Genomic DNA, 18,012 nt, shown 5'->3' with positions numbered 1-18,012 from the left:
CGAGCGTCTCAGCGCCGTACAAAACCTTCCTGAACACCAGCAGACCACGACACAGATCAAATATTACAATAACCAAATACACAAGAGCTGGGGTCGTCTGGTTTTGTCTGACACAACCGCACAATCTTTGACAAAAAGCCATGAATGACCCTTTTGGACTCACATATTCAAACATGACCCGAGTGATTATTCAAATAAAGCCATCAGACATCACGCTACTGTGCTCGATGAAGACTCAAAACAAACATTAAATCACATACTAACAAATTATCTACAGTCTCATTTACACTGACAATTATTTTTTGTGACAAAACAATTTACTGGGACGTTTTCATTTACATCATGTGACTCTTAAAGTCTGTAAACCAATGCAGCAAATCTCGTTGCAAAGAAAATTCCACACAGTAAAAAATGAGACAGTTTATTACTTGTTTTAAACACACATGTTGATGTTAAATCTCACACACACACTCAAATACACCACAGCACTTACTATAATATATGAGTGTTGATGCTGAAGTTTTATAAAGTTTAAAGTCCCTGTGAACCGGAAGTAACGATCGCTTTTACTTCCTTATTTTGACGCATTTCTAAGTTAAAAGGAATTTCTAATAAAAACCAGTGGGCGTGGCTTTCGTTTTTCTCTTCAATTTGATTGGATGTATAAAAAAGCCATTGCATTTTACAATGTAACTGGCAGCATTTCTGACAGTTTAAGGGGAGGAATTAACGGAAGCTCCGCCCAAACCGTCTAACATACGTCATTTAAGATCGATAGTCCCTACTGGGAGGAATATTAAGTGAAGATTATGAGGGTACATGAATTAAAAAAAAGAGAACGACCCACATTGATTAACTTTTTTACAATAAACGCTGTAAGATTTCATGAAAAAATAGGCAGTATCATTTTAAATTTCACTGGGACTTTAAGCCCCCACCCCCCGTTGCCCCGGTGATGTAGAGCGAGCAGAAACGCGTTCATGTGGCGCGCGGACAGAGAGTGAGACAGATATAGCGGCGGTCACGCATGTGAGTTACAAAACTTTCAAAAAAGAACCAAAATAAACCTGCTGAAGCGCGTGAACTAGAGATCACGGAAATGTCACTTTAGTTCTCGGTGTGTGTATGATGGGATGGCAGACAAACGCAATGAACTCACGGTTTTTGAATCCAGCTCGTGTCGGTTTTGGGCCAAAACGTTATCCACACCGGTTTGATCCAGGTAGGTGACAAACCCAAACCCCCTGTGCAAAAGGCAACACGTGCACGCGCATTATGTATACGAAGTTACAGACACAAACAAACAGGTCAGCAGCGTGGCGCGAGCGCGCAGACGGGTGCGCGCATCACTCTCACCTCGAGCGCTTGGTAACCGGATCCCGCATCACCATGCAATCCTTCACCTCTCCGAATTTACAGAAGTACTCATTCAGCCCCTCTGAAAGACAACACAACACACACATGATGGAAACAGAGTTCAGTAGTGAGAGATGAGCACTTAAACATGTTTAAAGCATTATCCGTTTCAATCCGTTGCATGTGCTCGTCATGCTCTATCAGAGATTTTCCACACTGCGCGTTCCCGTTTATTCAAACACTCCACCGCTTCCGCGCGCCCTTGCGTTCACCTCCAATCTCCAGCAACTCACATATGGACTGGCTTTCGTGGAAACCTCGTGAGTTTGTGTGAAGTCCAGGTAAACACTGGTCGAGAAATTTTCTGCGAGACATGAAAGTCAACGCTTTGATTTCACGACCCGCGAACTGTGTCGCTTTGTGTTTCTACACAAAATCGCTCCAAACATTAAACGAATAGAAGCTGCGTTGAGAACAAGCCACGCAGGACAGAAGCTCGCTCGCTCGCGCGTGGCTCACCTTGTGTCGTCTGCCAACTCAAGCCGCCGATGAACATCTTGCTGAAAGATGAAAAACACACAGTTAGAGATCCCGCAATAAGTGTCCGTGAACCCTGTGGATGAAAGTTTCGTGGCAAAACAACATCGTCTAAAAAACAAAACAAAGGTCACTGAACGAGTGGAAAGTGAATTTCGGCCATGTTGATGCGCGATGGATGAATGGAGCGCCGTTATGTCCGATGAATTACATTCGTCATCCTCACTGTAAAGTATCAAGTTGACCGCGTCCTCCTTCTAAAGGTGAGAAATACAGCGCGACAACACGACACGATGGAAAAACGACGCAACAGAGCTCGCGTTGAAACTGGGCAAATGGAAACAACGCACGACTGAGAGTCCGCGCTGTTACATTGTTTTCATTCGCACGCGCGCGTCTCTTTTGTCTGTGGTGGTCTCTTTCCCTCCTGCTCCAAAACTCTCATCTTATGTGTGTCTGTATGCCCACGGAAAGTGGCGTGTTTATTTTACCAGGGGTCGTGCGGGGAGTCCTGCGCGGAGGACGACAGGCTGCTCTGACTCCCTTCCGTGTCCATTCCAGTGTCCCTCTGTTACCGGACTGAGATCCGAAGGGGAGCCGGAGTCTCCAGCTCGAGAGAGGGTGGCCCGAGGGGGGTGGGGGAAGGGGAGGGTCTGTCTGGAGGAGGAGGGCCCGAGCGCGGTTTGCGCACATTCTCGGACCCCGCCCCTTTGCATGGTTTGTCCCCGGACTCTCTCTCTCTGCCCCGCCCCTCGTACCCGCCCTCTCTCTTGTTTTGTACAGTAGTGACGGCGAAACGTGCTGTGTGCAGATGAATGCTTTCGGAAAAGTGGGTTTATAATAAAAATAGATGATAGAATGGACAAAGCATTAGGCACAGAACACCACGTTCTGCCTTTCTGTCCTAAACGAGTTTTGAATGTGAAAGTTTTGATTTTAAATGTGTAATGGAGATGTTCGTGTCTGTGGAAATCCTGCGGATATGCTAATCGGAGGTAAGGTCAATGCAAATGGCTGCGAGAAGCACAGGTGAGCGCTTCACATCACCTGAAAGAGCGTGCACGCGCGCGCGTGACCACCGAGGTGTGTCTGTAGCCCAGCAGCAGGAATATCACAGAATCAGAGGAAGTTTAGTGATTGGGTCTTGATTTCAGCAGAGCTGAATGAGCAGGAACTCAGGAGCATGTGATTGGTAGTTTGCATGTGTGGGCGGGGCCGGCAGACAGACTGACCGCAAGCATTTGTTCCTCAGGGAGTTATGCATTGTTCCTTATAAACAACAAAACCTTGTGTCTTATTGTTGTTGTTATTTTTCTCTTTACAAAAGATAAACAAAGAGGCACGTTCACTTGAAAGCTGAAAATGATTCAAATTTGTGTGATAAAATAAACATTAAGTGGATCTTTATTTAATTCTCTTTTTTGAAAGATGTCAGCTTTTATGGAACTTTAACTTAAAAGTGTCTTTTAAAGTTTACATTTATATTTCAGTTTAAGTTCCTAATGTTTATTGTACTACTTTACATTTATATATAGATGCTCTTATTCAGAGTGATTTAGACCATGTGTAAACCTAACAAATCTTTTGTTGCACAAATTGATTCTATTGTTTCCCCTACTTTGTATGTCACTTTGGATAAAAGCTTCTGCTAAATGACTAAATGTAAATGTAAATATTAGCATTGTAGAAATATGAATATAACTTACTGAGAGTGAGCGTGACACTTGAGCTGAAGGATGTGAAGGCAGTTTGTGAGCTCATCTGGTGAGACTATAACACCACACCATTTGTGAAAATTTGCGTTCATTTTTATCATAGCTGCAGACTGTGTGTGTTTCATGTCCGTGTGTATTTAACTGTGGTCCTAGTGTGTGTGTGTGTGTGTGTGTATTTGACTGTGGTCTCAGGGTGTGTGTGTGTGTTGAGAGAGAGAGAGCAGTATGTAGGACAGCGCCCCAGCGCTCGGTGATGGGCGTGCTGAATTTCTGCATGCATGATCAATGGCTTTGAATAAAGGGAGATGAGGGGGAGGGGCCGGAGTTATTGAGAAGAGACGGCAGGTTGAAAACACAATGAGATGAAGGATGAGATGTATTTGTGATGTGGACTCGTACTGATGTTGAAGGCCGAACTCTTTGTTAAAATGTGTGATATCATAACTTGATTTCATACCCAACTTCACAAACACACACAAACACACATTCTGCTCTTGAAGCTGGTTTAGACAGGACATGACTTTAAACGACACTCAACACAAAAGAAGTAATTGATGAATATTCACAAGATTTTTTCCTCAAATGTTTCTCTAACCGTGGTCAGTATGTTGATTTATAAATTCTGTCTTTACTTTAAGACGATTCAGTGATGATGTCATTGTGAATACAGTACTGCTGTATCATTTATGCATTGGGGACATGACAAAACTGTTACAAAAAAAGTTGTATGATATGTATAAATAGTGCTATGAAACATGTTGAATTGTTTTGTTTCTTTTCTTATTTCAGACACAAAACTAGTGTGATTTATCACTGGTGTGTCCTCTGACCCGAGGTCTCAGATCTGATGATGATCTCCCACCTCTCTCAACACACTGATGCTGGTGAGTCACAGAAGAGGTCCAACCTTTCAGACGTTTGTTTTTCATTTAGAGAAGAATCACCAGCAGTGATGAAAATTCATTCTTATTGGTTTGTTTTCTTTCTTTAAACCCTTTATGGAATTAATTTCTTCCATTTACTTTTAATATCGTCCATCTGATTTTCTGGCTTTGTGTTTGCTCGTTCATTCGTCAGAAAGACGTTCTCAGATTCAGAAGATGATGTGTAGACACAAATGAAGCAGTTCACCAGAGCCATAAGATGGATGTGTACCATAAAGTTTAGAAGGTTTTGATGAGACCACATTGAGATCTCAGACTTGTTATCACAAACTTCGGTATTTTGTAAAATGTGAGCTGAGATTTTCTTTGAACTTCTGGAGAACACATGAGATGAGAGAAGTCAAGATCAGCAAAACGTTTCAGTTTTCTCTCGTTTTGAGAAACAATGGAGATGTGTTATAGATCTCAGTGGTGATGTGTCAGATGTTCTTCACCTTTCTGTACTAGATCAAGAGTCTTCTGGTTTTGTGGAGAATGCAGCATATGGTTTGGGAACAGACTTTGAGTGGCTGTTTGAGACTTTAACATGACTTTAACTCTGTTAGACAGAGAGAATTCAGCCATGAAACTATGTGTGTGTGTGTGTACGCTTGTGCATTCTCCTCTTCTAAATCAATCTGAAAACTCATTTTCTCAGCACAGGTCTTTAATGTATTGGTCTAATTATTATTATTATTTTTTTTTTTAATTAATCCATTCATTTATTTATTTTCATTGATTATTGTTTATTGATAATTATGTAAATTATCGATTGTTATAGATTGTGTTTTTTATTTGAGCCCCCTGATCTGTACTTTGGCAAACCTTGGGTTGTTTTTAAATGCGCTTTATAAATAAATAATGAAATGATGCGTGTGTGTGTGTGTGTGTGCCCGTGCGTGCGAATCTGCATGTGCGCGTGTAGGCATGTGTGTATGCGTGTTTGCAGAAGAGTTGTTTATCAAGTGAAATATTATAATTTTGAACCCTATATCTGTGACTCTTATATCAAAACATGACATTGCAAATAAAAGTGGGAACATTTGCATCAAGCATGATTCTGATTGGATGAGCAGATCTGGTGAGCTAATCAGGATTGAAGCATTTGAATGATGCTCGGCATCCTCACAGCGTTGCCTCTGATAATGAACACATTTGTCATTCTCAGGGGAACAGACAGAGTGAAATAAACGACAGGTGAACAGACAGAGAAAGAAAGTGCACACCAGCTCTTCTCTCCGGATCACCTGAGTCAGATCAACCGAATGTCTCTCTTAATCCTTTTTCCACCCCCCCCCCGTCCTTCTGCATATCATCACCATTCCTAAACACTATTTATAGGGTCACAGCGTTCCCTCACTTCGGGTTAAGAGGGGGTCATTGAAGTGTCAACCTGCCTGGTTAGTGAATGGGTGGGTGGACGAGTGTCAGTGGGGGTCAAGACGGAGAACATGGGAATCCCCTGCTGCTCAGGGCACATTTATTTTTACTTTTTTATTTGTTTGGCATTCATCTGATCCGGTGTGATCTTAAAGGGACAGTGCACCCAAATACTCGTGTTCGGAGTGTCTCCGTTTAATAAAATCACAACAAATGTAGATATTTTTAAAGAATAAAGTCTTCTCTTTGTAATCAAGGGAAGCACACGGGTGAAAGAAAACAAGATGACTTGAGACGTCATGGACTGATGTGAAATGATCTCAGTCATGTGGATTTCTGATTAGAGGTGTAATTTTCACCATCTTTGATGAAATGAGTGAAATTGAAGAGAAGTCACATTTGGAGGACAGAATGTTTGTAATGACACGAGGCTGATAAATAACCCTGAAACATCCTCGTCTGAGGACACTTGTCAATGCACAAAATCCTACAGTCACGGATAGTTTTCAACAGTTTTTTTTTTCCATGTTCTGTTCTTTCTGTGTGTTCATGTTGTTCGGAAGCTGCAGAAAGCATTTGAACAGTTTAGAGAGAGAGGGAGAGAGAGAGAGGGAGAGGGAGAGGGAGAGGGAGAGGGAGAGGGAGAGGGAGAGGGAGAGGGAGAGAGAGAGAGAGAGAGAGAGAGAGAGAGAGAGAGAGAAAAGGCTTTTGACTTTAAAATGCATGCATTACTTTATCTTTCTTACATTTGTAATACTGTAGTCTGTTCAGAAGAGTACTTTTGTGTAGTTTTATATGATTTATTAGAATAAATTAAGAGTGGTTTCATGTCTATCACTGAACTGATCAAGGTTTGATGTATAATATAGAAAGTCATTAGTAATAAATCATTAAATTATTTTTGGAGAGAATCACTTGTGCAGTAATCTAATGACACTATTGAATATGTAACTAGTAATTCATTACTTTTTCAATGGAACTCACCCAACACTGCACACTAGTCACATATATTCTATTTGAATGTGTTTTTGGTCCTTTTAGAAGCAGAACACTTCCTGATCCCAGTATGTTTTCATTGGATAAGATGAGTAAGTGACAGAAGGTTGGTGTTGTGTTTTCTCTGAGGTCAGAAGGTTAATCTCAGCTTGTCTCTCACAGACTCTACTGTACACCAACACAGAAACATCTTTACTGACTGACTACACACACACACACACACTCGTCTCTTCAGGCCAGACAGTATTCTGATGTATTTGTTAATATTTCACAGATGAGTTTCTGATGGAGGGAGATGTCTGACGGAGAGAGGATTGTCAGGGGACTCTGCTGGATTACAGGCCGGAGAGGAGGGACAGTGGCGAACAGCTTTTGTGGGCTTTGTAAAGCTTAAATTGTCTCCTTCTCTGGGAAAGTGGAAACTCAACACCCCCCACAGGAGGTCTGGTTACCTGGTGAGAGTGGAAGAAAGAGAAAAACAGAGCGAGGGAGGGGCCGAGAGAGAAACGGGAGAAAGAGGAGAGAGGATGAATCGTTACCTTGAAGCTGGCAGGACAAACAAGTGATTTACAAACCTTATGAATGAAGGGAAGACACTCGTACAACTGTTCATACACACTTAGAGAAGTGCTCAAGAAAAGAGATTTGATTCTCTGTTACGTGGATCAGTTCAGAGAGGAAAGAGTGGAGTTCAGGGGTTTTCAAACTGGGGTCCGGGGAGAAAAGATAAAGCAAACTCCACCGTGTTTATCTGTTTTTGGGTTCTCGTCTCTTCTTGTTTATATTTGTATCTTTCTGAGTTCTTCTCACTATATAGTTTCTTTGTTTGGACTCGGAAGTGAAATTGTTGCCGTCTATTTTGGCTTAGAAACAATGTGTTGTCTTCATAATATCCTATTTACAAATTATCACACACACAAAAATACGAGAGATTGATATATATTTTAGATAAGGGGGTTCTTATCATATTTGGGGGTCTTTGGCGTCATAAAGTTTGAAAACCCCTGTAGAGTGGTGTATTGAAGCGTTCATCAGGTCCTCTGGCGCCCTCTGTTGACTGAGAGTGGAGCTGCGTTTGCTGTCTTGGACGTGAGGAGCGCGTTCACGTTTGATTCTTTAATGTTTCACTGGAGTTCAGGAATAGAAACTGTGCCCGTGTTATGTTCTGGATGGTTATGTGTGTTGTTACTGCTTATAATAAACATTTGTTGTGAATGTTGAGAGGGATAAACGCCACATGTAGCAGTGTAGTGACGTGTCTTGTGTTTCATCAGGAGTGAGACTTGTGAGGACTCTTTTGAGCACATCAGCATAGCAACACCCTGACAACCAGCCAAACCCCTGCAGCAGTAAACACAAGTTGATGAGGATCGTCGTCATGGACACACGACACTTGATAGCCATGCGTCAAAATACTGAGTGTTGTTGATTATTTGTATAAAGATCTGTTGACATCTGCTGTTCTCCAGATAACGTATTGTTGTTTTATATCAGCCACAATAGATGAGCTTACATCAGTGACATAATAAAAGCCAACAGAGGACGACTGTTAAAGCAGAGGAGGATTGGATTCCTCCACCCATCTGACCTTTGTCAAAGAAACGGATCAAAGACTTTGACGCATAATGGACATGACGGGGTGTGGCGTGCAGGTAACTCAAGCACAGGCAGGTCACCACACCTATATTCACATTTTCAGCTTTAACTCATCACTCCCATCTTAAATAAAACACCTTCACGTCTTAAGATTGACCTCGACACCGAGTACTAGAGAATACAAATGTAGAAGACACCGTTACAGACACTTTCCACTAGATGTCAGAAGAAACGCCCGGCCGGACTTTAATGTCCAACATTTAGGACCACTGATGACGGGCACGAGAGATGCCTTTCTGATGTCCGAAACCAGGAATGTTAAGACCAGGGCCCCGTTGCTTAAGCACCTTAAATGTACCTTAAGTATTACTAAAGTTATTCTCCTATTGTCTTTGGTAAAGGAAATCACCCCTGAAGTGTCACACAGATCTATGATCAGGATGTGTGAACGTTAAATGATGGATCCTAAACTCTTTGTAAGTCGCTTTGGATAAAAGCGTCTGCTAAATGTCTAAATGGATATGGACGGGTTTATTATGTCAAGTATTCACATGTTCCACTTTCTCTTTCTGTGTTTACACATGTTAAGTAGGATTATTATGGTAATACATTTCATCATTATTCATCGTTTAGCCGGCTGTCTGTCGGGCAGTCATTGGGTAAATGACATGACTGCATTGTATGTAGTTTAAAGCATTAACAGCAACAATATTGAAGTCGCATCCCTCTGTGTGAATATTTATTGGACCTTTTTTCTACTTTGATAAGATTTTCTAAATGTCTCTCATAGAATAACATCGTCTCTCTCTGTTTGCTTTATTTTCTGGACGTCCGCCATGAAGGAAACTGAATCTGAATCACATCTGCGCGCCTTTCATTAATATCCCCAAACAGCGTGCGTGACGTAAGTTTCTCTCTTGTACATTTAAATAAACAAAACGTCAGGTTACAGTCAGTGGACGTCCAGTCCCCCCCTCCCCCCGATAAAATAAAAGAAACACATGTGCGGAAATTACGTCATAGTTCAAAATCAAATAACCGGACTAGAGTAAATACGAGATTTGAAAGTTGAAAATCTAAGTTTGTCTAGTGTGTGATACTGTGATCGTAAAGACAATGTAAAATTTAAGTCGATATGTTTATTAATATAAACCTCCACACGATGATTTTTAACTGGAGTATGATTGCTTTACAGTGTTTTATACACGTAATCCGTGACGTTCATTCAGTTGAGCCGGTTTGTCCGGTTGAGGGCGTGACCGCAGCCGCGCGTGCTGGTGACTGGGCTCGTGCTACCGCCTCATGAATATTAATGACGTAACGAGACGTTCTTCTTAAGCTCTAACTGATTGGCCAAAGGCAGACTTTGACAAGCAGGTGAGTTCGCATCGTGATTCGTTGTTGTCTGAACAAAAACATGATTATTCATGAGCTGATTATCTTGGTTCTCCGCCTCCTTCACTTTGAAGTTTCGCCTGCAGTCAAGTGACACGGACACGGAGGAGAATCTGTGTGTTCAATCTCTTCATGGAATAAAAGGTAAATCATATCTTAACGTGTGTGTGTGTGTGTGTGTTAAGCTTCCATTGAGTTTCAGACGATAATAATCTCATTTAGGTGTTAATGAGTTTCGTTACTTTAGAGACGTTTAATGCATATAAAATGTGTAAGAGGCACGCCATAATATGGTGTAAAATTGTATGTAGCACACGTGTGTTCATATTTGTATATTTAATTTATCTCACAGGATGTACAGTTGAAATACAGAGTTCATTGTAAGCAGTGGTTATTGATAAGTTACCTATTAGTAACAGGTGCAGATAACACACCGCTTGCGTTTTGGGTTCATGTGCTCACTGTGCAACTTTCTTTATAACTTTATAATAGTTAAAAGTCTATATCTACTGATTCATAGAAAGACTGTAGATTTAAATATCTGAGTCACATGTGACGTTTTATAACATGTGTAATAAACATGAGCGATTGTCATTTCTCTGGGAAGCATGAGAGGACTGCAGGTGTATAAATATTGTGTGTGTTGACCAGGAGACGTTCACTGGGATGTAAATTTGTGCTTATTGATTTGCATGTGTTCCTGGTGAGTGTGAGAAGAGACGAGAACACAAACCTGAACACATTCTCGACATTCACACTGTTTACACACACACACTAAATCTTCTTCTTTATGTGAAATATCTTGGACGAGAGATGATCTGATAAAGCTTGTTTAGATTTTCTGCTGTCTTCACATGTCAGTCATTCAGATCAACACATTTCTTACTCCAGCCGAACAGCCTTCCTGACAAATGCCGGCTTGTTGTTAGACTGGTTTGTTGAAAACCACGGCTGATTTTTGCCAGGTTGTGATGCAAAACACAATAGAATTGAGCGTTTTATTTTTCTTTCCCAGCCGTTGGCTGTGATTAAGTTTCAGTGTTTATGGACAGAAGAAAACTGAGCGTTTGCCCAGCTCCATCTAACAACAAGCCGGCACACTGAGTACACTTGTTTTGCACACAGATAAGACAATCGTTTTGTTTGTGGGAAATGTCAACATGTGTTTGTTTCAAGCCGGCGCATGTCGTTGGAGACATGTGTTTGAGACGTGTGATGATATCTGTGAGAGCTGCTGGTCGTTTATTCAGTCTTTCACAGGGTGTGTATGAATAGCCTGCAGAAAAACATCTCATCGGCTCTTGTTAGAGTAAGTCAATGTGGGTAGAGAAACTTAAAAATCTAGCCCAACCAGAGTAACATCAACTAGAACTGGATTACAGGCGTTCTAAATCTTTGCCAGAATACACTGACACAGCCTGGTGTGTGTGTGTGAGAAATATTCTCCGTCCTCTAGTGAATGGCTTTGGATAAAAGCCTCAGCTAAATAACTGTTGATTTATATCTGAATGAAAACACTGCTGTATTCTCTATAGATCTGAACTGGAAACGTCTCTTTCGGTTGCTTTGAGTCAGACCCAAATCACACTTAAAGGAGTAGTTCACTTTATAAATAAATGTTGATATTCATTTACTCCAATCATTTTATCTAAGATGTTTATGTGTTTGTGTCTTTAGTGGAAAGGAAATGAAGGTTTTTGATGAAAACATTCCAGGATTTTTCTCCATATAGTGACTTCAATGGACTCCAAACACTTGAAGGTGAAAATGAGTTTCAGTGCAGCTTCAGAGGACTTTAAACCAAACCAGACCATGAATAAAGGTCTTATGTAGAGAAACCATCAGTCATTTTGTAAAAAAAAAATATATGCTTAATAAACACAAATGGCCGCCTTGCTCGGTTCTGAGATGCGCGTTCATGACTTCACAAAAAAACGTAATTACGTTAAAAAGGTCACGCTTGATGTAGGCGAAAGTACATGGTCTGGTTTAGTTTAAAGTCTTTTGAAGCTGCACTGAAACTCATTTTCACCTTCAAGTGTTTGGAGTCCATTGAAGTCACTATATGGAGAAAAATACTGGAATGTTTTCATCAAAAACCTTCATTTCTTTTCCACTAAGGACACAAACACATAAACATCTTGGATGACACGAGGGGAGTAAATGATCATGAAAACTTACTTTTAAAGTGAACTACTCCTTTAAGTGCTCTGATGAGGTCAAATGATCATTTTGTTTTCGGATCAATTTGAGGCGAGTAAAACTTGTTTGTCTGGTCCTGTCAATCACAACATAAGGACATGAAATGAACAGCAGCTCATGTGGTGACTACTGCACCGCCCAACTAGAATATTCAGAATATTTCATAAAAGTATTTTCATATTTAATTGATAAACGTGATAATTTATTTGGCCAGCAGCAGATCTAGAGCCCCGGGCGAGTCATAAGCACGCCAAGTCTGTTTATTTGTTCCTGTTTATCTTAGACATATTAAATAAACATGTGAAGGTTATCTGGATTGATCGACACATTCAACAATCTGACGTTCAGTCTTTCTGTCACGTTGAATAATAAAAGAGAACTTTGAAGTCCAGTAAAATGTCTTAATGAAATCTGACGAGTTGTGGTTAGATATGTGACAGACCTGTAGATTTCTGCTCCAGATACAATATTTATGTTTGATGATACAGCATGAGACAGCAGAAGGTTAAGCAGTCAAAAGTTCTCTTTGGTTTTCTCATCAGGTGCAGTGTGTAGCCATGGCTGCATGGGTGGAGGCGTCCACGAGGGATCTGAGTCCGTCAGCGGCGCTCATTAGCCAAAGCAAGACTTCACTTTCTGCCTCACTGCTGTCTGGAGACGCCTGTAAGCCAGCGCTGGCCCCCAAACCCAGCCTCATGCCCAAACCCTTTGCCTTTCAAAGGAACGCGACTATTCGTCCGATCAAGGCCCCGAAAATCAACTCTGCTAGACAGCTCCAGCGAGCCGCGTCTTCTGATGCTCTCGACTCGTTGGTTTCCAGTAAGTCAGAGCTAGTAGAGACTCGTGTCCAAAATACCTCAGAATCTGTCAAACCAAATGGCACATTGAAAGTGTCTGTCAAAAGTGCATCAACCAAACCCGCCCCACTCGGACCAAAACCAGCTTTAACACCAAAGACAGACCTCGATCGGAATCCTAACACAACACAGATGGCTCCAAACACAAAGCCTGAAGACGACAAGAACTTTCAGTCCAGGGCAAGAGCCAAATCTTTGGGTTCTCAAGAGCAGAAAGCTCTCAGACAGACGCCAAAGGGAGAAAGCAGATCTGGTGACGCAGACTTCAGAGCATCTTCACTGTGTTGGCCTGTTAGAAACCGTCTGTCTGTGGGGCTGACCTCAAGATTTGAGTCACAGGAGAGAGAGGTTGGTTCTGTGAGGAGAGATGAGCCACCGCTGTCTCCTTCAGAATCAAAACCTCAGGAGGACGAGGAGACCAGTGGCACCAGCATTAAGAGACGGATAAGTCTGCTCTTCGACCGTTCCGCTGCCTCTCAACACAGAGACGTGTTCAACAAGAAAGACAGCGCACCTGCTGAAATATCTGTGGATATTAAACAGAGAATCAAGAATCTCAGCTTGAACACACAAGAGCCCAGAGTTCGGCTGCCCTCCACCGGAGATCTCAAATGGTTGGTGTTTGCTCACACATCATGATGTTTGTTCTTTAGGCCTAAAACCATTCTTTATAGACCAACTTATGAGTCCTCGTATGAGTTTGTAACACATTTGTCTTTTATTGTATTCACAGTCTACCACATGAGAAGACACAGAGCGATTCGGCCCAGTTGTCACCTTTACAGCACGGGCCGGCCAAAACCACCGCGTCTGAGAACAACATCTCGCGGAAGAACTCCACACTGAGCACTGCAGATGATGATGAAGAAGAGGAGGAGGAGGATGATGATGCAACTGATGAGGACAAAGAGAACTGTGTGTCTGTGCCTGTGTACAGGAGGGTCGGGATGGCCGGGATGGCCAAAGATCCAGAGAGAAAGACTCAAGAAGAAGAAAAAGAAAAACAGCATAAGGAGGAACAGTTACAGAAAGAATGGGAAAGAGAAAAACATTTAGAGGAAGAGAGAAAGTTAAGAGAGGAAATGGAAAGACGGCAAGAGGAAGAATGCTTGAAAGAGGAAAGAAAACAGGAGGAGGAAAAGCAAAGACAAAGAGAAGAAAGGAGGAAGCAAGAGCTCGAAAGACAGAAAAGAATTGAAGAAGAAAGAAAACTACAGGAGGAGAGAGAGAGAGAGGCTGAAAGAGAGACACGACGAGAACAAGAGAGACTAGAGCGAGACAAACAGATTGAGGAGCAGAAGAGAAGGATGGAAGAGAAAAGAGAAAAAGAGAGACAGAGAGAAGAGCAAAGACTGAGAGAGGAGCGAGAAAAAGAGAGACTCAGGAAAGAGAAAGAAATGGAAGAAGAGAGACATAGAATTGAAGAGGAAAGACAAAGAGAGAAGCTAAGACTGAGGCAGGAGAGAGAAAAACAAGAGATGATAAAGAAAGAGAGAGAGAATGAAGAGAAAAAACGGATTGAAGAGAAGGAAAGATTGAGACGAGAAAAAGAAAACCAGGAGAGATTAAAAAAAGAAAGAGAAATGGAAGAGAAAAGACTACTCGAGGAGCAAAGATTAAGACAAGAGAGAGAAAAAGAGGAGAGATTAAAAAAAGAAAGAGAAATGGAAGAGAAAAGACTACTCGAGGAGCAAAGATTAAGACAAGAGAGAGAAAAAGAGGAGAGATTAAAAAAAGAAAGAGAAATGGAAGAGAAAAGACTACTCGAGGAGCAAAGATTAAGACAAGAGAGAGAAAAAGAGGAGAGATTAAAAAAAGAAAGAGAAGTGGAGGAAAGAAAACAACTTGAGGAGCAAAGATTGAGACTGGAGAGAGAAGAAGAGGAGAGATTAAAGAAAGAGAGAGAGATAGAGGAAAAAAAACGAATTGAAGAGGAGGAACGATTGAGACAGGAGAGAGAAATGGAGAGAATAAGGAAAAAAAGAGAGATGGAGGAAAGAAGACAACTTGAGGAGCAAAGATTGAGACAAGAAAGAGAAAAAGAGGAGAGATTTAAAAAAGAAAGAGAGATGGAAGAGAAAAGACTACTTGAGGTGCAAAGATTGAGACTGGAGAGATTAAAAGAGGAGAGATTAAAGAAAGAGAGAGAGATGGAGGAAAGAAAACAAATGGAAGAGGAGGAAAAATTGAGACTGGAGAGAGAAATGGAGAGAATAAGGAAAGAAAGGGAGATGGAGGAAAGAAGACGACTTGAGGAGCAAAGATTGAGACAAGAAAGAGAAATCAAGGAGAGATTAAAAAAAGAAAGAGAGATGGAAGAGAAAAGACTACTTGAGGAGCAAAGATTGAGACAGGAGAGTGAAAAAGAGAGACAGAGGAAAGAGAAAGAAATGGAGGAGAAAAGACAAATTGAGGAGGAGCAAAGATTGAGACAACAAAGAGAAATGGAGAGACTACGGAAAGAAAGAGAAATGGAAGAGAAAAGATTAAGAGAAGAAAGAGAGGAGAAACTAAAGCAAGAGAGAGAAATGGAAGAAAGAAGGCGAGTTGAAGATGAGAAAAGATGGAGACAAGAAAGAGAAAAGGCGAGATTGAGAATGGAGAGAGATGATGTAGCTGTCCGTTGTGATCTAATAAGTTTTGATGGTGATGAGACACAGATTGAAGTCTCTTCCCAGCTCCCTGGTGTTCTTTATGATGATTTCTCTGTGAAACCACGGCGATGGGGAACCGGGACCAGTCGCTCCTCAACACCGTCTCCATCCCGAGAAGCTCCGAGTGATGATGCTGTTCATGACTGGATGGAATCCAATGATCCTGAATCCCCTGGACTACAGATACCTCAGGTGCTGAAATAAATCCAAATATATCTGTTGACATGCATTCGTCAAGTTGAATGTGTGTTTGATCCTGAACACTTGAATGTGCAGAACTCAACGGGTGAAGATCAAGACCCCTGTTACCAAGACCAGACTGAAACTGACTCACAAACAAGCAGATCTCCACCTGATCACGTCACATCACAGCAGGTGAGACATTCACTACACCTTTACTGATGTTGAGATTGAACAGTTTGACAGGTGACAATTCTGTCATGGCCTGTGTGTGAGTCTTTCTTCAGGGGTTTTGTGTTCATACAGTAGAAGAAACTCATACAGGTTTGACATGACGATGGATCAATGATGAAGGAATTATGGGTGTGATGTGACATCATCAGAATGAAAACATGGCAAACACATTCAGGGACCCCATGGGCCGTCCCACAACCAATCTCTGTCCTTATATAGAAACAGAAGGGTTTCACCCATCAGTCATGAAGTTCTGTATGTCCTCCCACAATCTCTGCATTTATTGTGTATGAATTTGATTTGTGCTCTGACACGTGTCACACGTCTGCTCTCAACACTGTGTGGTTAGGAGTTGTGATGTGTTGACTGGAGGACAAATCTTTTGTCTCTATTGATCTTTGTATCGTTTGGAATTTCTCACTGGTGTCTCATGATGGAATTGTGTGATGTCACAGATGTTTTTTTGTTTTGGGTGTGTGCGCATGTTGCTGTGTGTGTAGATACATGAGTTTATTCTTAGATAATGTTTGTTTTGTGACGAAGTACACAATGTGACTGGACGTAAATAATAACCTCATCCTTCATACTAAACACAATGATTGTGTAGTGCACGTGTTTGGAGTGACGGACGGAGAGACCTGCGCGTGTGCTCATCAATAAAGAGGAAGTCAAGTAGGGGTCAGAGGTTTTCAGCCATCACAATATCATAAAGATGTTTAATACTCAGGTGTTGTGTGGGGCTGTGGAGTCTCTCTCCTATCAAAACAGCAGAAAATCATAGAGACATTTTGAGAAAAACAATTGAGATACACTTGAGAAACAGTTTAGATACAACTGAAATACACTTGAGAAACAGTTGAGTGACAATTGAGAAACAGTTGAGATACACTTGAGAAACAGTTGAGATGCAATTGAGATACAATTGAGATACACTTGAGAAACAGTTGAGATGCAATTGAGATACACTTAAGAAACAGTTGAGATACAATTGAGATACAATTGAGATACACTTGAGAAACAGTTGAGATGCAATTGATACACTTGAGAAACAGTTGAGATGCAATTGAGATACATTTGAGATGCAATTGAGAAACAGTTGAGATGCAATTGAGAAACAGTTGAGAAACAGTTGAGATGCAATTGATACACTTGAGAAACAGTTGAGATGCAATTGAGATACAGTTGAGATGCAATTGAGAAACAGTTGAGATGCAATTGAGATACACTTGAGAAACAGTTGAGATGCAATTGATACACTTGAGAAACAGTTGAGATGCAATTGATACACTTGAGATACAGTTGAGATGCAATTGATACACTTGAGAAACAGTTGAGATGCAATTGAGATACAGTTGAGATAGAATTGAAATACAATTGAGAAACAGTTGAGAAACAGTTGAGATGCAATTGATACACTTGAGAAACAGTTGAGATGCAATTGAGATACAGTTGAGATGCAATTGAGAAACAGTTGAGATGCAATTGAAATACAATTGAGAAACAGTTGAGATACAATTGAGATACACTTGAGAAACAGTTGAGATGCAATTGATACACTTGAGAAACAGTTGAGATGCAATTGAGATACACTTGAGAAACAGTTGAGATGCAATTGATACACTTGAGAAACAGTTGAGATGCAATTGAGATACAGTTGAGATACAATTGAGATACACTTGAGAAACAGTTGAGATGCAATTGAGATACACTTAAGAAACAGTTGAGATACAATTGAGATACAATTGAGATACACTTGAGAAACAGTTGAGATGCAATTGATACACTTGAGAAACAGTTGAGATGCAATTGAGATACATTTGAGATGCAATTGAGAAACAGTTGAGATGCAATTGAGAAACAGTTGAGAAACAGTTGAGATGCAATTGATACACTTGAGAAACAGTTGAGATGCAATTGAGATACAGTTGAGATGCAATTGAGAAACAGTTGAGATGCAATTGAGATACACTTGAGAAACAGTTGAGAT

The 18,012-nt window shown here is 41.0% G+C and overlaps 2 protein-coding genes across 13 annotated transcripts in view; one reads left to right on the top strand and one right to left on the bottom strand.

Moving 5' to 3' along the window:
• Window positions 1-2,514, bottom strand: part of LOC130419704 (RNA-binding protein Musashi homolog 1-like) — a 20,005-nt gene extending 17,491 nt beyond the window's left edge. Inside the window, exons 1-4 of the mRNA XM_056746626.1 lie at window positions 2,385-2,514; window positions 1,876-1,916; window positions 1,357-1,438; window positions 1,160-1,244 (exon numbers count right to left, since the gene is read on the bottom strand). Of these exons, the coding sequence (XP_056602604.1) occupies window positions 1,160-1,244; window positions 1,357-1,438; window positions 1,876-1,916; window positions 2,385-2,449 (273 nt within the window). The 5' untranslated portion in view covers window positions 2,450-2,514. The remainder of the gene's footprint in view (window positions 1-1,159; window positions 1,245-1,356; window positions 1,439-1,875; window positions 1,917-2,384) is intronic.
• Window positions 976-18,012, top strand: part of tnks1bp1 (tankyrase 1 binding protein 1) — a 27,232-nt gene continuing 10,195 nt past the window's right edge. The window contains exons 1-11 of one of the 12 annotated variants that reach the window (XM_056746623.1): window positions 982-1,222; window positions 4,398-4,492; window positions 6,953-6,999; window positions 7,182-7,996; window positions 8,182-8,559; window positions 9,346-9,407; window positions 9,699-9,880; window positions 9,973-10,042; window positions 12,643-13,571; window positions 13,691-15,803; window positions 15,888-15,986. In XM_056746623.1, coding sequence (XP_056602601.1) covers window positions 12,658-13,571; window positions 13,691-15,803; window positions 15,888-15,986 — 3,126 coding nt within the window. In that variant the 5' untranslated portion in view covers window positions 982-1,222; window positions 4,398-4,492; window positions 6,953-6,999; ... (4 more) ...; window positions 9,973-10,042; window positions 12,643-12,657. Of the gene's footprint in view, window positions 1,223-1,460; window positions 1,698-1,933; window positions 2,157-2,689; window positions 2,889-4,397; window positions 4,493-6,952; window positions 7,000-7,181; window positions 8,560-9,345; window positions 9,408-9,698; window positions 9,881-9,972; window positions 10,043-12,642; window positions 13,572-13,690; window positions 15,804-15,887; window positions 15,987-18,012 lie in introns of those variants that run through there. The other 11 variants (XM_056746625.1, XM_056746624.1, XM_056746613.1 and 8 more) reach the window with 11 other exon arrangements.

Source organism: Triplophysa dalaica, chromosome 4 (assembly GCF_015846415.1).
Source record: "Triplophysa dalaica isolate WHDGS20190420 chromosome 4, ASM1584641v1, whole genome shotgun sequence".
NCBI lineage: Eukaryota > Metazoa > Chordata > Actinopteri > Cypriniformes > Nemacheilidae > Triplophysa > Triplophysa dalaica.
This window is presented reverse-complemented; position numbering and strand designations above follow the sequence as displayed.